Source organism: Neopsephotus bourkii, unplaced genomic scaffold (assembly GCF_033783945.1).
Source record: "Neopsephotus bourkii isolate Nb327-2 ecotype Australia unplaced genomic scaffold, CSIRO-AGI_Nbou_v1 NB_1139, whole genome shotgun sequence".
NCBI classification, from domain to species: domain Eukaryota; kingdom Metazoa; phylum Chordata; class Aves; order Psittaciformes; family Psittacidae; genus Neopsephotus; species Neopsephotus bourkii.
The window spans coordinates 1,179,917-1,201,793 of NW_026901625.1; the positions used below are offsets into that span (position 1 = coordinate 1,179,917).

At 49.1% G+C, this 21,877-nt stretch overlaps 2 protein-coding genes across 9 annotated transcripts; one reads left to right on the top strand and one right to left on the bottom strand.

The window, feature by feature from the left end:
• Nucleotides 1-1,451: 1,451 nt before the first annotated feature.
• YOD1 (YOD1 deubiquitinase) lies at nt 1,452-6,506 on the bottom strand. The gene is made up of 2 exons (XM_061362872.1): nt 6,169-6,506; nt 1,452-5,583 (listed from the first exon to the last, which is right to left on the bottom strand). Exons 1-2 carry the CDS (start codon nt 6,485-6,487, stop codon nt 4,877-4,879), a joined length of 1,026 nt encoding a protein of 341 aa, XP_061218856.1. The 5' UTR covers nt 6,488-6,506; the 3' UTR covers nt 1,452-4,876.
• Nucleotides 6,507-6,524: 18 nt separating this feature from the next.
• Nucleotides 6,525-20,142, top strand: PFKFB2 (6-phosphofructo-2-kinase/fructose-2,6-biphosphatase 2). 8 transcript variants are annotated; one of them, XM_061362864.1, is made up of 16 exons: nt 6,525-6,670; nt 7,854-7,979; nt 8,094-8,190; nt 8,504-8,570; nt 8,724-8,798; nt 8,935-8,991; nt 9,454-9,578; nt 9,930-10,137; nt 10,325-10,471; nt 11,088-11,192; nt 11,831-11,960; nt 12,664-12,726; nt 13,283-13,356; nt 14,965-15,156; nt 16,700-16,722; nt 19,890-20,142. In XM_061362864.1, exons 1-16 carry the CDS (start codon nt 6,598-6,600, stop codon nt 19,903-19,905), a joined length of 1,578 nt encoding a protein of 525 aa, XP_061218848.1. In that variant the 5' UTR covers nt 6,525-6,597; the 3' UTR covers nt 19,906-20,142. The 8 variants fall into 8 exon arrangements, with proteins under 8 accessions (XP_061218848.1, XP_061218849.1, XP_061218847.1 ...); XM_061362865.1 differs by lacking the exon at nt 19,890-20,142 and adding an exon at nt 17,392-18,227 and having other exon boundaries at nt 16,700-16,767; XM_061362863.1 differs by lacking the exon at nt 19,890-20,142 and adding an exon at nt 17,392-18,227.
• Nucleotides 20,143-21,877: the final 1,735 nt, after the last annotated feature.

Here is a 21,877-nt window from a genome sequence, read left to right on the forward strand (position 1 = left end):
ACAGAGGTAGAGAACTGAGGTGATCTGTTTCCATAGCTGGGTTAACATTAACTTAGCAGCAGAAATGAGGAGTCAGCTCTCAAGGTATAATAAAGCTCCCTAAAATTTCCCCCAAGGCTTTAATTAAAAGAAGACAGACACTGTGCTCTTGGCCATCCTAATTTTGTTCACTTCCCCATTGCATTCTTGTGTTCCAGAAAGCATTTTGGTGCTCAGAATGCTTGAGGTGAGACAACTTGCAGTCAGTTTATTCTTCCTGGTCCAGAGCAGAGCAAAACCTGGTGGCATTTTTACAGCTGGATGCATCGGATGGTTTAAGATACAGGCAGACGTGTAATTTGTAGGATGAAGAGTTGTCATCTGGAAAGCAGCAAGCTGCAAATGGTTTGTTCCTCTTACTAAAGAGGTTCCCTGCCAGGGCTCTTCCATGGCAGGGTTTGTGTGGGGCTGGAGCCAGAGCTGCCCTCCAGTGCTGCAAGCAGGGAGATCTGCCAGAGGTGGCTGTGTCTTGATCTCGTTTCTGTAACATACGGGTTTTGATGGTTAAGGCAGTCAGCTTCATTCTCCTGCTTCAAGAAGAGAAGATAGATAAGGCTGCTTTAGTGAAAAATATATATATACATAAATATATAAATGAATATATATATTTATATATATATAAATTAACCTGTGTTCTGCATTGATGGTGTGGTTTCATGGTGGCTTTGTGGCCCCAGGGTGGATTAGGGTTGTAGCGCTATTATACTCCTGAGCATGTCTCTAGAAAAGGGATGAGTACAGCAGATACTGCTCCCAACCTGGCCCAGTCACAGTACAGCAGATACTGCTCCCAACCTGGCCCAGTCACAGTACAGCAGATACTGCTCCCAGCCTGGCCCAGTGGCCTCTGCTGTGACTGTGCCCATGAAAAGCTGCAGGTTTAAGATATTCTGCTCTGTGTAAGATGTTCCTTTTCTTAGCCCTTTCCCTGGCAATTGCTGTTTTTACATGAAATTATCCAGAACTGAGGAATTCAGTTTGTCCTTCAGGAAACTGCTGATTTACTCCCTAGGCAATCACATCCATGAAGTGAGTAAGCATGCTACTGAACCCAAATGTTCTTGAAGTCTGGCTACTAAATGATTTGTCTTTAAAGTGACAGAGGGGAGACTGAGATTGGACATTAGGAAGACGTTCTTCCCTGTGAGGGTGCTGAGGCGCTGGCACAGGGTGCCCAGAGAAGCTGTGGCTGCCCCATCCCTGGCAGTGCTCAAGGCCAGGTTGGACACAGGGGCTTGGAGCAAGCTGCTTCAGTGGAAGGGGTCCCTGCCAGTGGCAGGGGTTGGAGCTGGAGGAGCTTTAAGGTCCCTTCAACCCAACCCAGGCTGCACCGCAAAGGGGTGAAGACCTCAAAACCACCCTGGTGAACTGAGCCCGAACCTGAAATTCCAGAAGTGAGGCGCAGGCTGCACTGAGGACGTACACATGCATCAGTCACGTTCATTGGTGCAACACAACTTTTGCAATCCAGAGCACGTGTTTAAGGTAAGCTGTTACACCAACTGGTTGCACGGGTGATACACGTACCGGAACGCTGTGCCACAGAGTTACAATGGGAATGAAAGCTGTTGGAAGCGTTTGCTCCCACATGCTTTACTGCAGTGGGAACATGCTGCCTCCACCAGTGAAAGCCCTTGCTCAGCATCTGCTCAGCACGTAAACTCAGACAAGCTTTTCAAGTGCTGTTACAACCACGAGTTGATGCGTATCTCTTGGTACAATACATGTTTGTGAAAGGCCACATGATTAGAGTGTGTCAGGCTCTTCTTTAATTAAAGAAGGAATGTAGTGCTGGTAAAACAGCCAGACTGGCACCAGGAAACGAGGACTCTTTACTTCAGTGATGTTCTAGAACTTGGTAAAACAATACCAATAATCCACCTTTTAGTAAGCACACCCCCAAACCAAACCTTCCCATTTCCAGGGCTCATTTAGTTACTGAGTCCTGTGTTGAAGTATTCAGCAAGGAATTTAATGCTCATTTTAAACTTGTATGGGATTGGGAATGACAGTAAGGACATAAGCCCAAGTTTTGCAGGCTTTGGGTATGGTTGATGCTATTCCCTGTCAGGACCCCAGCCCATGTCCCACCTCTAGGGTAAAATAGGTGTACCTAACATTCTGCTGTACACTGACTAACAGATCAGTGTAAATGTGTCAGTGGTGTGCTGAAGTTCATCCTACCAGCGGGATGGTGATGCTTCTGTAACTGTATTGTTAAGGGCAGGCAAATGCTGGTAAAAATGATACCAAAACCACCCAAAACTAACATTCCCAGAACTTGAAACAGAGGGGGTTGTACTTCAAATGTACCTGTATCTTAGATAATGCAGATACTTTGGGAGAGTTTGAGAATCACATAAAGTTTTCTGACTCGCAGGCAGCACCACAGATCCTTGTTGTCTTAAATCCACCTGTCAGTGTCTAACAGCATCAGCTCGTACAAAGATGAATTCCAGCAGTGTCAGTGGGCATTTTTTAAACCAAAGAGATTTTATTTTCTAGGCAACAAAAGAAAACATCCAAGCAGTGATATTGACACATCTCCCTCGAGTGGAACCGAGTCTCTGGGAGCAGATTTCCAACGCAAACATGACATAGCAAAGCCCAACACTCCAGATTAAATAACCCTCATCTTCAAAATACTGCAACTGAGAAATACCCCAAAGAAAAATCCTTTTCCACGCTTGCAGAAATCCATCCAGGACACAAAGCTAAAATCTAAGTGTTGCTCCCCAAAGCCAATATGCATTTGCAAACATGGCAGGCAATAAATATGTATCTTCCACTTCTGGTTCAAAGCCACCCAAGCCAGCCACCGGAACACCTCTCTGAGGTAGGTTTTATGTCCATTTTACAGATGGCAATGGTGAGGCTCAGCTCCTTGTCCAAGGCATCTCTCTGCTTCCATGTGAAAGCTGAGAATACAACTGAGGACTGACAGTCTCTTGGTCTCATTCCTGGACAGTATTTCATCTCAAGTAGTTATAACACAGTGTAATCTTCAAGTTCCTTTGAACTGTCAGGTATTTCCTTAGGTTTGTAAGCATCAGCTTCTAGAGAACTGGTTTTAATGTTGGGGGTTTGGTTTGGTTTTTTCCTATGATAGATTAAAAGCCAAGTGAAGTTTAACACTGGAAACTAAGTCGCTTTCTATAGGAAACTCCCAATAGTGCTAACATGTATTTTAATACTGACTTAAAAAGCAACCTGGTCCATAGTGATTCTGTCCTTTATACTTAATTATTCACGCCTCAGTTCAGCAAAGCACTTCTGTAATTACGTTCCTTCTTTGACAGGACCCTCCTGTATTTCAAGGTCCAACTGGGAGCCTCTGCTGAGAACTTCAGTGAAACATGCCTTCTATAAACACGGTTTTGCTGCACCAGTTCAGGTAACACTAGATCTTAAGTTCCACTTTGGAAAGTGGATTTATTTCTGCCTCAGTCTGAAGATGCAGGTTCTTGCTCCCCGTTTGTAGAAGTGCAAGGAAGGTAACTCAAAACAGCAACAGAAAAAAAGCAGGTTAAGGATCTTTTAAAATTCATTAAAACAAGCATGTGTTGTAGGCATTTCAAGGAAAAACCAAAATCCCCTTCAGTAATATGCACCTTTACAGCACCTTTTAAAAGACCTCAACAGCACTTCCAACTGCTGTGAGGCAAGATAGATTCAACCAATTTCAACTTCCCTGATTGTGAACAGTCCAAGAAGTAGGGCAGTTTCCATAGCTTATTTTGTTCTGGAAGTTAAACTGCACCCTTCATTATCAGGATTAAAGTCTCGCCACTGAACAGTCACCGGTGACAAATCAAACACGTTAAGGCAGAATGCAGATGAAGAAACTTCAAGCCTCCCTTCTGGGTTCTCTGTCCTTCTAAAAAAGGCAAAACTTTTTAGCAGGAAGGAGTGAGAACTAGACCTTAAAGTGCTCATTTACAGTGTTTGGAATCTGGTACAGCTTAGTAACACTGTGGCCATGAGCTACACCCAAGTCTGCTTCAATGGATGTAACAAACTGAGTCACTTCCCTAACTACTCTATTTCCCTCCTGCCAGGATCTCAGGTACTACTGTGAATAAGAGTCCAAACTATTTCAAGAAACATGCCTATGTTCTGATGCAGTGTAAACACCAGGGGGTTGATAGTTATTTTTCAAGCAACTAAAAACTACCTACAGAGGATTAGTAAGTTTATTCAACACTTAACCATCTACTTATTAATTTAAAGAAGGCTACCTTAAAGCTTAGAGGCCATTTCTTTCTCTAAAGCCATGACTTCACACACACAATACAGTCTACTTCTGATGGTAACATAGTATAGGGCAGCTTTGGAGATACTCTTTCCATTCCTAAGTGTGCACCAAATGAGCAGTTTCCCCTGCAAGAACTGCTTGCATGTGCAGAGTCTAATCCTTAGCATAAATAATGCTGATCTGAGTGTTTCCCAAACCCTTAATTTAATTACCCTGAAAACAGGATACAGAGAGATTAAGTCAGCAATTTAAAGGCTGGATTTTATGCTAGTGTTGAATGAGCCTGATTTAATACGTCTGCTCAGTTCACACACACAAAGACTATTTCAGGAATCAAGTTCTAGCTGCCAGTGTATACCACCTGCCAAAGTACTATAAATTAGCATGCGAGAAGATACCTACTTCAAATCCCTTGAGATAAATCCCTAGCCATAACAAACCTGTGCATCCTGGCCATCATTAAGTTAATTTGCTTTTCAAGCTCTGTGAACGGAATTGTAGGATTACATACAGCTTATCTGGGAATCCAGAATTTTATTCTGGACCGATGAGGTAGTCGATGTAACCATCCTCATGCAGATGTCACACTTCCCCAAAGTTGGTGTGTCCGGTCTCCTTGGCGTGTTCTCTGGCTTCCACTTGTCCCGTGAGTCCCTTCTGGCACACCATGCACCGCAGCGTGAAGTGATTCACATCCGTGAACTGCCTCTTCCGCCTGGCTTCATCTGCCAACTCCAAAGCTTGTGCAAGGACAATATCATCACTTGTGGAGAAAATGGTCTGGGGAGGAATGTCCGACTCTGGGATTTTACGTTCAAGTGGATCATAATGAATCCCATCATATATTAAAAGGACCCGCTTAGTGTAACCAGCATCTTCCCCAAAGCGGTCGATCCTGACTGTCTGTGTGTCCACCACACAGATTTCACACTGGTAAAACTTGGATAGAATGGACACTTCGATGGCTCCTCCCCACGTCTCTTCTCTCCTGATCCAGTCACAATACTCCCTGTTGGTTTTCCCTAGAACTGCCTCACAGTATGATTCCGGATCGCTTGCTACTATCTGAGCTATGAGGCTGCGCATCTCTGGAGCACAGCCTGGGTCGTAGACGCCTCCTTCTACCACATAGTACACACTGGTGAAGAGACAGGAGTTATCTGCTGGCACAACCCTCCTGGCGAGCACAGGCACAGCTTCCCTGACCGAGTTAGACATCGTTCTTTTTGCAACCACGGGTGACTCAGTCTTGGCTTTGGAAGTGTCCTCTTCGACGATCAGTGTATCACCTATCAAACACAGGAAGAGGAGGAATTGAGGGAAATCACAGCACCACAGAACAGTTTGTGTTGGAACTTAAAGCTCCTCCAGTTCCAACCCCTGACACAGATAAGGACCCCTTCCACTAGAGCAGCTTGCTCCAAGCCCCTGTGCCCAACCTGGCCTTGAACACTTCTACATGCAGACCAGATTTAAAGGCGCTGCTGGTCCTAAACCAAAGCAACGCGGCTGCATTGTTATAATTGCGGCTTCTGCTCATTTTCCCCCACAGCACCATATCCAGATGGGAAACCGCCTCTGCCAGACCAGCCGGTAACACCACAGCTTACGGATCAAGCCCACAGAGGAGGCTCCGCAGTACTCACCCACCGGGCCCCAGCCCTGCGGACCCTCGGCACGCGGGTAAAGCCACGACGGGCGCTGCCGGCGAGCAGGAAGCACCTCTAGCCGGGTGTTGACAGCTCCCGCCGGGGGAGGAACCGGCCCGACAGCCGGCTGATGAGGGGCGTGCTGGCCCGCAGCCTCTTTTCATTAAGCTAATTACACCCCATAAAGCGCCGGTTTCCGCCCCCCAGCACAGGCCCGGCCCTCACCCGAGTGGATCCCGAGCTCGCCGAGCCGCCGCTCGCCGTCACTGAGGTCCAGGCTCCGCGGTGGGAAACCGAGCAGCAGCCGCTGTGCCGAGACGGGGACGCCGGTGAGGGCGGCCAGCGCGGCCTGCATGTCGCGGAGCCGGGAGTGCGCCGTGAGCCCGGGCAGCGGGTGGGAGCCGCTCCGGGCCTTGCACCGCAGCCGGAGCATCCTCAGCGGGGCCTCCCCGCACCTCCTCTTCCTCCTCCTCCTCCTCCTCCTCCTCACCGACCGGCTTCCGTCCTGCCTGCTCTCGCGAGACCTCCCGCCGCGCACCATCATTGGCTGGGCCGCATCCGGGCGGAGCGGGGCGTGACGTAGCGGGGCGCGCCTCCGCGTGTGACGTAGAGAGTTGCATATGATTTGCATTTGTGGCGCGCCGGCGCGGAGCCATGTCGGCGGCGCGGCACGGCGGCGGCCCGCGGGGCAGGCCCGGGGCTCTGCGCGGCGGAGAGAAGCAGTGCTGTGAGTAACCTCGGTCCGGAGTGGGGTCTGCGCGCTGCCGCTCTTTAGGGGTTAAAACCGTAGATATATATATTTAATTTAAGGATAGCGCTTAAAACCGCTCGCGTTTTCTTCAACCCGCGTTTCCCCCTCGTCCGCGGGCGCGCAGCAGGTACCCGGTGTCCTGCCTGTGCCCTCCCGAGGGTGCTCGGCGCTGCTTCTCCTTGTCCTTCTTTCCCTGCCTCCCGGTGCTGCTCCGCTCCCAGCTCCTGGACTCGAGCTGTTTTCTGCCAGAACGTGAGCGTTTTACTTAAAGCAGCGTTCGCCCTTGGCGGCTCCTGCCCGGTCGGTAAATAGCTTTAAGGCTAACGGTTGCTATTAGTCCCATTAGTACAGCGGGTGCGTTGGGGCTAATGCGGCTCATTAGCTGACACCCGGGAGACCGCAGAGTGGTTAATGAGCGGTGAGGCACCAGGGAGCCCGTTAGGAGATGCGCGGCGGGGGTCTGGTCAGACGGCAGATCGGAGAATCTTAGAATCCCGGGGTGGGAAGGGCGTTCTGATCTTCCTAGGCAAAGCATGACCCGGAGTGGGTGTCCCAGCACCCTGTCCAGCCAGATCATAACTGTGGCCAGCGTTGGGGGAGTCCTCCACTTCCCTGGGGAGATTATATTGTTCTCATCGGGCAAAGTTTTCCTCTTGTCCCGTGGGTAACTTGTACCCATTACCCTTTGTTTTCCCCATGCGATTCTTTTCAAAAGGGAGTCTCCATCTTCCTGGAATCATGGAATGGTTTGTGTAGGAAGGGAAGGGAGCTTAAAGCTCATTCAGTTCCACCCCGTGCGACGGGCAGGGACCCTTCCACTGGAGCAGCTTGCTCCAAGCCCCTGTGTCCAACCTGGCCTTGAGCACTGCCAGGGATGGGGCAGCCACAGCTTCTCTGGGCACCCTGTGCCAGCGCCTCAGCACCCTCACAGGGAAGAGCTTCTGCCTAAGAGCTCAGCTCAGTCTCCCCTCTGATGGGTTAAAGCCTGACAACAGCTCCATGCCCTTCTTATGCTGGGGACCCTTGTGGTCTTTGTAGCCTCCCTTTAAATACTGGCACAAGGTGGGCAGCTCTGCATGGCTTTGCGTTGGGGCTTGGTTCTTGCTCTCAGATACCCTGCGGTGCTGCTGATGCTCCTGGGTTGGTTTTGGATTTGCAGCATGGGCTTCTTACATGACCAACTCCCCAACGCTGATCGTGATGATCGGCCTGCCTGCACGTGGCAAGACCTACGTGTCCAAGAAGCTCACCCGCTACCTCAACTGGATCGGGGTGCCCACCAAAGGTGTGTGCTGGGACTGCCCTTGTGCAGGGCTGGTTCTGCCCTGTGCAGAAAGCACTGTGAGATCTGCCTGTGCAGTGCTGTCAGTCTCACGTGCTTGTCTTTTTGTGTGTGAAGTGTTTAACTTAGGAGTGTATCGCAGGGAGGCGGTGAAGTCTTACAAGTCCTATGACTTCTTCAGGCACGATAACAAAGAAGCCATGGAAATCCGCAAGTAAGTTGGCATCAAGGGGCAGAACTGTTCTGTGGTGGGCTGGTTAGTCTCAGGCCTTGGCAGGCTCTGTATTTCAGGAGCACAAGTTAGCACTGACTGAAACCAGGGGATGAGGCAGCACAGCCCATGCAGGGATCCTGCCACAAGCAGGTTTTAGGCAGAGGTGCCTTATGATCCCTGGTGTTCATAGGGATGCAGGGTGGGCCCTCCATGGACAGAGAGAGAAGGTATTTAAACCTCTTCCAGTGGTTCAGAAGCTTTGGTGGTTGAATGCTTTCCATCAGCTCTAAGAGTGCTTGTTTCTCTCCTGCAGGCGATGTGCCTTGGTGGCTCTACAAGATGTGAAGGCATATCTCTTGGAGGAGTGTGGGCAAATAGCTGTAAGACTTTGCTGCACTGAATATGGGCTTATGTTTGGGTAGTTTAAAGCTGCCTGGGTTATTTGGGGACCTGCTTGTTACCCCCAGTGCTTTGGGGCTGGTTTAAAAGCCTTAGATGAAGCTGCTCATTGCTGCTTGCTCATTTTCTGATAGGTGTTTGATGCGACCAACACCACTCGAGAAAGACGGGACCTGATCCTAAGTTTTGCTAAAGAAAATGCTTTCAAGGTAGTGGTGCTGCTGTGTTTCATTTGTAGCTGCTGCACTGAGGGGCATTAACGCTCCCTGGGGCAGGAGCGCTTGAGTTTTGATCCAGGGCACAGCTCTTGACTCTCTGAAACATGCTTCTTTGCCTTCTTTGTAGGTGTTTTTTGTGGAGTCTGTGTGTGACGATCCAGAAGTCATTGCTGCCAATATCCTGGTGCGTGCTGCATTTACCAAGCTTGGCTCTCTGTGCCTTCTGAGGGTGCTCAGTACAAGGTCACCGGCCACAATAGCTTACAGCAGTGTCTGCAAATGCCTTGCTCTTATGTTTCACCTAAATAAGCAGCTGCAAGGTTTGCAGCTTTAGAAAAGCTAAAGATGCAGTTAGGCTGTGTGAGAAGGTGGAAATCAAATGAAGCTGAGAACTGTTTGACCTTGAAGTGTGCTTTCTTGTCGAGGGGAGGCGAGCAGCAAGGCAGCTGTGTCTGTCAGAGGGCCAAGCACCACAGCGCCTTCAGAGTTGCCCTTTGTTTCCTCTCCAGGAGCAGGTTTTTTTCCACAGGGCAGGGTTAAACAATGCCTGTTTGTTTCCAAGGGGAAGAATAATGTTATTCAGCCTTGCCTTTGTTCCCCGGGTGAGTTTACTTAACTCTCACAAAGCGGTGCTGTCTCTTATCAGGAGGTGAAGGTTTCCAGCCCTGACTACCCAGAGAGAAACAGGGAGAACGTGATGGATGATTTCCTGAAGAGGATAGAGTGCTACAAGGTCACTTACCAGCCTCTGGATCCCGATGCCTATGACAAGTAAGCAAAGCCCTGGGGTGCATTTTATCCTTGCACACATGAGCTGCTTTGCTTTGTTGCTGCTGTTCTCTGGCTCCAGATGCTATAATGTGTCTGCTGGAGGCTCTGCTCTCCCAAAGTGCCTGTGTGAAGGTGATTCCCAAGTGATTTGAAAGGGATTTTCTCTAGTGTACTGCAGTGTAATGCAACTCCTTGTGTAAGCAGTTCAGTGTCTCTTCTGTCTGCTGGAGTGACCCAGTGGTAGTGCTGATGCCTTTACTAGAGGATTAATAGCTAGATTACACCCGCAGCTGCACGTGCTTCATATTTAAAACCAGTCGTGTGGGTGTTCTTATCTTATGTTGACTCCAGAGATCTTTCCTTCATTAAAGTGATCAATGTGGGACAGCGGTTCCTAGTAAACAGAGTCCAAGATTACATCCAGAGTAAAATCGTCTATTACCTAATGAACATTCATGTCCAGCCGCGTACCATCTACCTTTGCCGACATGGTGAGAGTGAATATAATCTTGTTGGCAAGATTGGTGGGGATTCTGGTCTGTCACCACGTGGGAAGCAGGTAAGTGTTTGGCAGCACCCGGGTTGCCGTATGTGTTGTGTGACCAGAGCCGGGCTCTGCATCCGACTCCTGCGAGGGGCAGCCCCGCAGATGGATCTTGCTGCAACAGCCACGGCCCTTGAACTGATGCTCTGAAGAGTGGCAGCAGCTCCTGCTCCCTCCTAACCTCCCCTGGCTTTTTCTGCAGTTTGCTCAGGCGCTGAAGCAGTTCATTGAAGAGCAGGAGATCGTTGACCTGAAGGTGTGGACGAGCCAGCTGAAAAGGACGATCCAGACGGCCGAGTCCCTGGGGGTCATGTATGAGCAGTGGAAGATTCTCAACGAGATCGATGCTGTGAGTGAAATGCTGATTGAAGCCTTTAGCTTTCCCAGGTGGAAAATAATGCTTAAAACCAACTTTACTATGATAAAATGACCATTTCTTGTTTGTCTCTAACCATGTCCATGTATAATGTACTCCAGCCATCATAAATCGTAGAAGCACAGAGTAGTTTGGGTTGGAAGGGATCTTAAAGCTCCTCCAGTTCCAACCCCTGCCATGGGCAGGGACCCCTTCCACTGGAGCAGCTTGCTCCAAGCCCCTGTGTCCAACCTGGCCTTGAGCACTGCCAGGGATGGGGCAGCCACAGCTTCTCTGGGCACCCTGTGCCAGCGCCTCAGCACCCTCACAGGGAAGAGCTTCTGCCTAAGAGCTCAGCTCAGTCTCCCCTCGGGCAGGTTCAAGCCATTCCTCTTGTCCTGTCCCTACAGGCCCTTGTCCAAAGTCCCTCTCCAGCCTTTTTTGTTGGCTCCTTTAGGTATTGGAAGGCCATTGGTGTGGCCATGGTAGGTACACTGTCTATCATTTTCATCACATAAAGGAATTGCTCATCTCAGCCAGTTGCCTTTTCCCTTTGTTGCATCTCCTCTGTTGAAATGGGGTGGGTTGTAACAAGTTGTTCTTTCCTCAGGGGGTATGTGAAGAAATGACCTATGGAGAAATTGAAGTCAAGTATCCAGATGAGTTTGCATTGAGAGATCAGGAGAAGTACCTTTATCGCTATCCTGGAGGCGAGGTGAGGACCCTTAGAGAATAACAGTGATACAGTATATGTAAACCAAAAAGATATGTGTAGAATTGAATGACTTGACCTATTTTTTCCTTTCTCTGCCAATATTTCTGTGAGCAACTGAAAACATTAGGATCCCTAATTGTCTTTCAGAGAGAAGGTTCATTGGTTTCCTTTATCATGGTGTGCAGATGATGCCTTTCAGTCAATGAACTGAGCAACTTCCTGAGTCCCTCGATGCCCCCACCTTGGACACTGAGGGGCTTCTGCATCCCCCTCATGTGGGCAAAGCCTGAATTTTCACCATGGAAAATGGAAAGGAGATGAATGTGGGTGTGGTGTGGAGCCGTTTCTGGGTTTACTTCACAACCTTCAGTGTATAATTGACTTATGTTTTTCTTATTGCACTCCTGAGGAGTTACCAGTAATGGAAACCCTCCTGTAATCTGCGGGTTGCTGACCTTAACTTTCACCTTTTGCTCTTTGCCGTTTTCTCTCCCTGTCTTCACCAGATCATCCCTAAACGTCTGCATTTTATTCTTAAATTGATGATTTCCTGAAGGTGAAGCTGTGCTAAAATTGCTGCTGCTGCTTTAAACCTCTGTTTACGAAATGCCTTGAACAATTCCCATTTTGTTTTCCAGTCCTACCAGGACTTGGTCCAGCGCCTGGAGCCGGTAATTATGGAGCTGGAAAGACAAGGCAACGTCCTCGTCATCTCCCACCAGGCCGTTATGAGGTGCCTGTTGGCTTATTTCCTTGACAAGAGTGCAGGTACAAAAATAAGCGAGCGGTGGAAGGGGCTGGTTCTCTGCTGCTTCCTTTGCAGGGCGTCGGGGAGGGTGCCTGGTAATTGCTGTTTTGATTTCTCACAAGGCAAGAGGTGCTTAAAAAAGCAAAGCAAACATTGCTCACACACTTTAACCATTGCAGTTCAGTGGGGCACGGGGCAAGAAGCTCTCCCAGTGTGAAGTGCAGAAGAGCGCGCTGCTGGCTCTCTGCTCAGCTGCTGTTTCACAGTGGCACTTATGTATTCTATAAGGACTTGACTTTAATATAAAGGGGAAGTTTTGTGGTGCATGGGGAGCCCAAAGGGTTGGCAGTTGTGCTGCATCGCTGATTGGTGCTGATCCTTTGTGTGGCATACTCACCTGGAAGCTGGTTCCAGTGCAGGCTCCTTTATGATGCTCCAATGAGTGGCACTGGAGTTTAGTAAAGCCTTTAGTAAAGTTTATTGACTCTAAGTAGAACTCCCATGGGTCCATGGCAGCTGTTGCTGTGGTGCTTTCCTATCTGTGTGCAGCTGGAGAGGTTTCCTCTTGTTGGCCCCATGTGTTGGGAATGATGGGTTTTGTCCCATCCCACTGCTGCATCCAGTATTGCTATGTGAAATGCTCCCACCCAAAGCCTGGGCAGAGCAGGGTGGCTGGTGTGGGCAGCACCCCATAATACCCCATAACACCTGCCTCTGTCCTAGATGAGCTGCCCTACCTGCGATGCCCTCTCCATACCATTCTGAAGCTCACACCTGTGGCATATGGTAAACACTGTCTGTATTATGTGTGTATCATAGGGTGGTTTGGGTTGGGAAGGACCTTAAGATCATCTACTTCCAACACCCTGCCATGGGCAGGGAATGTGATGGGCAAATTTGTGTTCATGTCTGGCAGCAACCAGCTGAGCTGTAGAAGCTTCTGGTAGTGTATTTAATACATATAAAGGTTCTGGATTGTGGGAGGGTTTGGTGGGAGCAGTGGGAAAGGAGATACATGGGTGCCAGGGTGTTTCCATCTCCTAAACAAGGGATAATTATCTCTGGGCTTCACCCATTGGTGAGGCTGTTTGTGCCCCCAGTTTGGGGTGCAAGTCAGTTAAAACTGGCTTTTTTTGGATGGACCTATAGTCGCCATAACAGGGCTGAACAGTGAAGGTCAAAGCCAGAATGTAGTTCAAGTGTAAAGTCCTGTTTGTTTGAGCTGTCTTAGAAACTGGAACCCATTTATTGCTGCTCACTTTCCATGCTGTTTCCAATAGAAAATAAGAGATATTTATTTCTTATGTTACCCTTCCTCATATCAACTTCTCTTGTGGTAAAGGCTGTAAAGTGGAGACAATCGCCCTGAACGTGGAAGCAGTGAACACCCACCGTGACAAACCCTGTCTGAACTCAGTAAGTTCTTGCTGCACAGCTCAGGCTTTATCCCATTCCAAAAGTAAGGGCACTGAAACACTCCTCAGTACCTGCTGGAAGTGGCTGAATGCTATCAGTGAGCACAAAGGCTTGCTTCAGAAAGAATCCCCCCCCAAAGCAGAATTAATAGGGGGTGGAATTAGTTTGTTTCCCAGGCCAGGGAGCGATGTTTTCAGAGCTATCTAAGAAGCAGAATGGGCAGGTTTAGAACAGAGATTTTGGAGATCCTGGTCTCAGTTAATGAAGTTGTTGTTGCTTGTTTCTGTTAATGGTGAGCGCTTCAGAAAGAGTTGCCAGAATGTTTGGGAGTGATTTATTTTTCCTTCACTGTCTTGATGAGCTTTTCTCTTTGTAAAGCTGCCACTGGGGTAAGGCTGGGTTCTAGGGGTGGTTCTTGGTGGCTCTCACAGCCCTTGTGGGGCAGGAACAGAGGGTTTTCCCTGATAAAACACACAAGAAATCAGCAGAGACAAGTATCTGGGGCAAAGCAAGACTGCGGTGTTCCTAAACTTTGTATGTGTTGGAGGCATAAGGAGATGGGTCCAATTTATTTCCTTTGCACTGTGAATACTCTTAGAGCAGCAGTGGAAACGCTTCAGGCTTTGGCTTTATGAACTCCTGTCTCCCTTTACTTCAATGACTGCTCAGCCATCCACCTTGTGGATGCACCACATCATTATGTGCTGGGTCTGTGGAAGCTGCTGTTACTGTAGGTGCTTGCTTGTGTAAATGCAGCTTTGCAAAGGGATTGATCCATCAGGGAATGGTGCGTAGTGATTGCCTGTGGTTAGCTCCCCCAAATAAAGAGCATCAACCAGCTCTCTGCTGTGCTCGCTCACAGGAAATCAAAGTGCATCACATCTTAAGGTCTTTTGGTATGTTTAGGTTTTTTGGCTGCCTCTTGTTGTACTCTATAAAGAGCTATTGGTTGATTGCCTGGGATATGGTTGGTTTTTGTGTCCCAACATAAAATCCCCTATGCCAAGGGACCATAAATGAGGAGAGAAGAGACCAGGAACCTGCATCTGTGGCTGGAGGGATCGTGGAGCTAAATCCAGCTGATGCAAAACACTAAACTGAGGATATTCAGCAAGGTTTCTGTGCCTGGTCTCTTGCTGGTGGTTTCCAGTCCGTCATTTATCACTTTGCAACCTCTGTGTGATGCCTGTGTTGAAATCATTGCTTGCCTGGAGAAGTGGGAGGCTGTTTCTGTTGTTCTTGGCTTTACTCAGGCAATGTGGCTGCTTTGGGGGAGAAGAAACACAAAGAACGGAAAGTTTTTCTATTTCTAATTATGCTTTTTCCCCCCTAAATTGATTGTGGGGAGAAGAGGAAAATAAACCCCAAAATGAACACAAAAAACCCCCTCCCTGAACAAAGCTAAGCAAAAAACTCTCAAAGAGAAGTGAAACTGCTCAGAAACAGACTTTTCAGTGGCCTCCGAGGCAGAGCAGCCAAGCGAGTGGGGTGTTTCCCCCTGCTGGTGCTCTGCAGGGGAAGGCATGGGGAGGTGTGTGCCGCTGTGGATGCCTTTGTAAACTGTGGTTCCCCTCTTCATTCCCTGTGATTCCCTCCACCCGGGATCAGAGCAAGCTTCCCGCCGGCCAAAGCCCTGTAAGGATGAGAAGGAACAGCTTTACGCCGCGGGCCAGCGCGGACACGGTAAAGCGCCCGCGCCATTACAGCGTTGGGAGCAAACCTCTCGACCTCGTGGGGCCTTTCCCACCCTTGGAAGCTGGAGATGGGGCCGACCAGCAGCAGCTGCAAGCTGAGGTCCAGGTGGTACCCTCTCTGTTTCCCTTCCCCACCATCACCTGCAGCTATCAGTGGTCCTGTCTGGAATGCAGCCCGTTCCCAGGGTCTTTGTTTCCATGTAAGAATCCTGGATTAGGCACTCATAAACCCCAAAGTCACCCCATTAAAGTGGAATTGTCGTGCCAAAGGCTTTCAGAACCAGGTTGGTTGGGCCTTGGAGCAACCTGATTTAGTGGAAGGTGTCCCTGCCTGTGGCAGGGGGTTGGAACTGGATGGGCTTTGTGATCCCTTCCAACCCAAGCCATTCTATGATCATCAGGCTTTGTGCAGGTGAGTTTACATCAGTGCAGTAGGGTTTTGGCAGGGTGGCTGATTCTGGGTGATGCTTTCTGGCAAGAACCCATCTGGAAGGAGGTACAAGTATCCTCTTTGTCTAAATTAGATGCTGCAGCCAAGTGTTGCTCCAGTCCCTGGTAGGAAATGCTTGCGTCATGACTTTGTCAGTGCCTGTTTTCCTGCAGATCCCGTTGTCAGCAGCTTGTTGAACAAAGTTTGGGCTCTTTGGGTGCCCAGATTAAAGCAGCTTTGGGTGCTTGGTGTTTCATCTGGCTTAAAAAGGCACCAAGGCCCTCATCGGTGTTGGATGCAAAGCCCCATCTGTTTCTTTGCTCATTTAAACTTGTTTTGCTGTTAAATGAGGTGTTAAATTGAGGTTAAATGAGGTTAAATTGAGGTGTATGCCTGGGAGAGCACAGGCAAAGAGGTTTGGAGGGGACTTTGAGGAGGTCTTGGCTGGGTCCTATAGTCATAGAAGTTAGGGTTGGAAAGAACCTATGTTGTAATGTGCAGAGTAATGTGCACGTTACATGTGTGTTGTAATGCACAGAGACAGCCATTACCAAAGCTGTTTAATCTTGGCTGCTTTAGAGGTTAATGTTTCCCCAGCTATTAGTGAGCTCAGCTTCCCCCCCTGCCCTCAGAGTAAGTGGCCAGAGAGCAAAGGAAGAGGTGATGCAGCACAGGTGAGCATTGCTGGTGTTTCCATACTCAGTTTAGAGCATGAGGCTTGAGCATCCCCAGAATCCCAGGGCTCTGGTGGACCGAACCAGCCAGGGCTTTGCATTGAGGTGGATTTGAGCCACAGTAATTCTGGGTGGTATCTCAACTGGAGAGGACCTTGATGGCCTGAGGTGGGTGCCCGAGGACAGGGATCCCCACCCCTGTTTGCAGTTGTACCCTTCATCCTTGTAGTGATGAAGGAGCATTTAGTAAGCCCTGGGTTCTGGGCTGGGTGTGGGTAGGGAATTGTCCAGTTCCAGGACCTTTTGCCTGAATGGAGCCCTTGGGATAAGCAGCAGTGGAGGGAGGAGGTGGCCAGGCACTGCAGCACTGTCCATGCCTTGTATCAGCTCCTCTGTGATACAAGCCTCCCCCCAGCTCCCTAACATGGCATCTTTGGCGTTGCTTCACTTCTTTCCTCATTTGCTTTGCTGCTTTTCCTATTATTTCAAAATCTCCTTTAAAATGCACTACGAGCTATCCTGTGCTGTTTCTTTTTCCTTTGCAGCCTCAAGGGGGAATTGCTTGCCCGTGAGTATCACTGAAAGCAGCTTCTATGTACTCTCTTTTGGTTTAGTAAGTAGGACTTCTCTCGATTACTATTGCATGGAATCTGCTTTGGGGAAAGACAAATGCATGGAGCAGAAGGAAGTCTTTTCCTGTGTCATTAAGGACCTGTCATTAAGGGGGACCTCGGTGGGGGGAAGTACATTACCAGGCTGAGCCCACTAATCCAGGGGCTCCAACTGGTTTTACTGGTGAATATGCTTCTGCTGGCTGCTCATAGAAGTGTGTTTCACCCTGAGCTTGCTTCATCCCTGGACCAGGATGTGGAATGGCTGCACTGGCACTGCTAGGCTGAGCCATATAGCCCATCCTGAGCAGTGCTGGCTCCCACATCTGTCTCCTTTCCATCTGGTGACGCATGGATGGCAGGGATTCTGTGGGAGTTGTTGGATGTTGTAGCCTGGATGGGAGTGGTGCTGCTCAGCCCCAGATCCCCACGGCTTGAGGGAGCTGGGGGGTTTAGCGTGTGCTTGGCAAGTAGCTGGGTGGATAAACCTTCCTGTGTGGGTGCCTGTTGTCACCGAGTCCTCACCACCACATCCCTTTTGAGGCCCCTTGACTGGGGACACAGGAAGTGGGACTCTCTCCCACCCTAAGGGGAGAACATGTCCTTGTCTGTCCCCCTCTTTTTAGGGAGCCTGCAGCCAGCATCACCCACGAACCCTTGGCTTCCCCCTCGACCGCTGAGTAAGGGGCTCGGATGGGACCACGGCTGCTGCCCCATGCAGAAACGCTGGAGATGCCCTCGCTTCGCTGTGCTCCCACCAGCCCTGCTCTGCTGGTGCCTGGGGCACACCCTGCTGCAACCTTGCGCTTGGCTTCTCGGGTGTTTCTCCTCCTGCAGTACACACAGTGCTGGTGGGGTTTGTCTTGTAAAGGGTGGTTTTGCCATTTAGCTGCTCTGTCTGGGGACCTGGCTGCATTATTGCATAGCAGGTCCCTGCATGGGGCTGTGGGATGGCTCTTGGCAGCACTCGCAGTGCATTCTCTGTGCTGAGCCATGCTCATCCCCATGCACTGGGGTGACCCACAGTATCTGGCTGCATCCCTCATCTTTGGGATAACAGTGTTGTCCCTCTCTGGGAGCAGCAGGCTGTGCTGGGGGGAGCACCCAAGGGTGGTAGCGCCTAAGGGTAGGCGCAGAGATGGCACAAGCTGTGTCCTTGGGGGGTTTATGTTGCTGCACATGGGCTGATGGGGTTGTTGCTGACCTGCTCTTGCTCTCAGCAAGTCTCTGCTCCCTCCTTGCCTCTGCCCTTGGGCAAGTCCTTTCGCTGCTGGTGCTCTGGTGTCAGAGAGCTGGGTTATGTGCAAAGAAAGTAAAGCAGGAGCTGGTTCAGTTTCCAGATGTGCCAGGTGTTGAGACTGGATTCAGGTTTGGGTGCTGAGCTCCCGTCTCCCCTGTGGCAGGGTGGTCCCCTTGCTGCCGTAGGATGCAGCTCATCCCTTTCAGGGAAGGGAGGTGCAGGTAATGCTCCTCCAGGCCTGAGAAACTCCCCCTTGAATGTATTTGGCTTTTGGATGTGCAGTTTTCTGCTTTAACTGCACTTTGTCCTTGAAGTGAAGCTCTTCCAACCATTCTGTCAATGCAGCTGCTCTTTATCCCCACGATGTCATGGGACACGAAGGTACGGGGTTGATCCCAAAGTGAATGCCTCTGTCTCCTATTTGCTAGTTTGGGATAGCATTTTGAATAATGCTGAGAGTGTTCTTACTGACCTGCCAAAGCTGTGGAAGCGCACAAAGCATCAGGCTCAGATCCTGCTGCAGACATCTCCCAAGCTGGGATGGTGACACAGGAATGGTCCAGCCAGTAGTGGTGCCAGAAGGGCCTGTTTCTCCAAAGCTGCCTGTCTCCCTGTGTTTCAGAGGCCTTAATGTTAATGGGGGGGGGAAAGGAGAAAGAACCTGAGCTGGGGGGAGCTTGTGCTAAATCTGATAAATTATTCCTGTACTAATATTAATTTAGAATCCAATCAGAGGAGTATTATGCATAGGCTGAAAATCAAAGCCTTGCCCCTTTGGATTTGCCTTTGCTCTGGGCTGTGTGGTTAGAAAATGAATGTATGTACTTTGAGTGCTTCTTTCCCCCTATATTTAAACAAATAACAGATTTCCTAGGAGGGGATGCAGATAAATGGTAGTAATTTGGTCCAGCTTCCTCGATTCCAGTACAAACTTCCTTCCTTCCTAGTACTGCTGTTCTGCTTGAGAAGGCAGCATGTGAGCAGCTCTTATGGATTAGCCCTGATGATGGTTACTCTTGAAGTGTCCTTGTTGGGGAAAACTGTTTTAATTTTACTTTGCTTTGGTTTTTAATTGCAAATAGAACATAAACAGGGTCTGGATTTCCTGACTGTTGGATTTCAAGTGTTGGTTGTCAGCAAACTGGCTTCAGAGCTGTGCCATTGGTTCTCTTAATGGCAAACCAGTGCTGGTGCGGTAACAAAGACAACTTACACCTATTGATTCACATGTTGGTTTGCAGGGCAGGTGCTGGGCATGGCACAAAAGGAGCCTGTTCTGTGCTCTGAGACATTGCATGAACAGCAGCTGTACGAAATCCTGGTTAATTGGTTTTAATTTGTATGATTTGTATAGAACAGAATTCACTTGTACTGACCTGAGTGTGTTCCTGGTGTCTGTTGGACCCTCACTGAGGCAGTAGGAGTTTTACCAAAGCTAGAAGTATTTATTGTGGTTAATATGTGAAACGATTCCTGTAATGTTTCCTTGTTCTGGAAGTGTATTTTACTATGGAGAAGAGAAATAAAAGTGAGTAACCCTCAGTAACCAGCCTGCTTCATTATTGCCTCCAGAAAAGCTCAGCTTGCATGGTCCCAGGGTGGGAAACCCTTCTCACAGAGCTTTGCAAGAGGTTAAAGATGATGCAGCTTGTGAAGCAACTCCATTATTTGCTGGGGTAGAAGTAAAGAAGAAAATCCTTGGATGGTCTCAGTCATACAGAATGATCATATGGATGCTGGAATGATGCAGAGTGATTATATGGAGCTGGTGGATCCACTGCGAAGTATCTCTGTCCATCCCCAGCACTAAGCTGAGCTCTCTCCCTGCTTTACATCTCCTGACTTAGCCTTGGTCTAACTTGTCCTGTTTCTGTCTCATTGCAGAGGATGGCCAGTTTAACGGTGTAGAGGTTTGGCTTTCATCTGGGATTTCCATGGCTGGGAAGAGCCCTGCAGCTGGATTGAGCATCCCTGGAGCACAGTGAGCTGCTGCCGCTTCGGCCCGCCCTCTCCTCTGAAATGTGTTTTTAGAGCCTCTCTGTGTCTTTTCTTTCTGAATGCTGCAATGTCTGTCCATGAGATTGGAGAAGAATGTGAGCTAACTTACCCCTGGGCATCCTGGGGTCCCATATTTGTCCTCCTGATCAGGTAGTGAAATGAACTGCAGTGTATGCAGGACAAAAGGGCCATACTCCCCGAAGCAGCTTTTCTTTGGTGTTATCAGACCAAATCCCCAAGTTCTTATTTAGCTGCTACCATTTCTAATATCAGATGCAGTACTTGTGGTGTTTAACTGTCCCCAGAGCTCCAGGCATTGCTCAGCTGTGTTTTCAGGACTCCTGATTTAAATCCCCAGATCTGAGCTGGTTCCTTTGCTCTGGGAAGGCTTTTGCTCATCATATAAAACACACGGCGCTTGCTAGGTCAGCAAATCCTGCGAGGGGCAGAAGGGAACAAAACCTCCTGTCTCTCTCTGGAAAGAGCATAGTGCTGTTGAAGCTGAGCTCAAGTCCTGCTTTAGCTTTGCACCCAGATCTAAGCTTCCTCCTCTCATTTATCCTGTGTTCTATGGACACTTTTATCTGTGAGAACAGAAAATGAGAGCATCGCTTTGCTCTCAGGGCCACATGCTAGAAGCACAAGATCTTTTACCAGTTGTCTTTTTAATGTACCAGAACTTAAGCTCACCAACAAGGTTTTTAAATTTGCCTATGAAAAAGCTGTGAATGATATTGATGTATAATGCTGCTTTTAGTAGGGTTTAAGCTGTTTTAGCATTCAGTGCATAGATGGGGAAGCTGCCTTGTGGTGCAGCTCATGTGTTACTTAAATCCCCACCAAAACTCCACATTGAGTTTTCTCCCACAAATTCTGACTTGGAATCATAGAACCCCAGCCTGGTTTGGGTTGTAAAGGACCTTAAAGCTCCTCCAGCTCCAACCCCTGCCACGGGCAGGGACCCCTTCCACTGGAGCAGCTTGCTCCAAGCCCCTGTGTCCAACCTGGCCTTGAGCACTGCCAGGGCTGGGGCAGCCACAGCTTCTCTGGGCACCCTGTGCCAGCGCCTCAGCACCCTCACAGGGAAGAGCTTCTCCCTTATCTGCAACCTAAATCTCCCCTCTGACAGTTTAAAACCATTCTTTCTTGTCCTGAGCTTGTGTTATGCCCAACTCCATTTTATCCCACTCCTACCCTTCTTGAAGAAAGGGGCATTTAGGTACGAAGCAGGAGGCTCTTCTGGACCTGCTGTTTCAAGTTGACTCCAGGTTTCAAGTTGCCTCCATATGAGGAACTCCTGGGACCCAGGTTGCTCATTTCAACATGGAAATAGAGGTTGGCCATACCCAGGGCAGGGATCTGTGCCTGAGAAGCACTGCAGAGGAGCTCAGCAGCCCCGAAGCCTGAGATTTACCTGGGGATTTTGAGCTCAAATCTGGGTAGTTTTAAACACTCCAGACTTGTAAGTTGATAAAGCTGAGATGGAAAGGGGCATGGCAAAGGCCCAGGCATTAATCCTCACCCCTTGGGGTTTCTGAGGAGCAGAAGCATGTGTTAATCTAAAGCAGTTGTGCTGCAGAGGAAAGAAATTGAGTGGGTGAGAAACTGAGTTGTAATAGTTTTGTTCCTTCTGCTGTTCTCACGGGGGCACAGGTTTGCTGTGCAGGGACAGAGTCTGTTCTTTGGGTTTAAATGTTCCAGTGCTTAGAAATGAGCCAAAAAACCTTGCAGGAAGAGATTTCCAGCCTATTACATGGTGGTACTCGCTGTCACACTCCAGTGATGCTCTAAACGCACAAACCACATTGGGCTGGCTGCTCCTGTCCATCCATCTCCTGCTCTGTGAGTCAAAAGCAGTAGCAATGTACTGTAGG

Excerpts from the sequence above, each read along its gene's own strand:
- PFKFB2 (XM_061362863.1), top strand. The coding sequence starts at position 6,598 with ATGTCGGCGGCGCGGCACGGCGGCGGCCCGCGGGGCAGGCCCGGGGCT. Across the intron at positions 6,671-7,853 it reads CGGCGGAGAGAAGCAGTGCT|CATGGGCTTCTTACATGACC; the intron begins GTGAGTAACCTC and ends TTGGATTTGCAG. Across the intron at positions 10,138-10,324 it reads TGTCACCACGTGGGAAGCAG|TTTGCTCAGGCGCTGAAGCA; the intron begins GTAAGTGTTTGG and ends CTTTTTCTGCAG.
- YOD1 (XM_061362872.1), bottom strand. The coding sequence starts at position 6,487 with ATGATGGTGCGCGGCGGGAGGTCTCGCGAGAGCAGGCAGGACGGAAGC. Across the intron at positions 5,584-6,168 it reads CGAGCTCGGGATCCACTCGG|GTGATACACTGATCGTCGAA; the intron begins GTGAGGGCCGGG and ends TGTGTTTGATAG.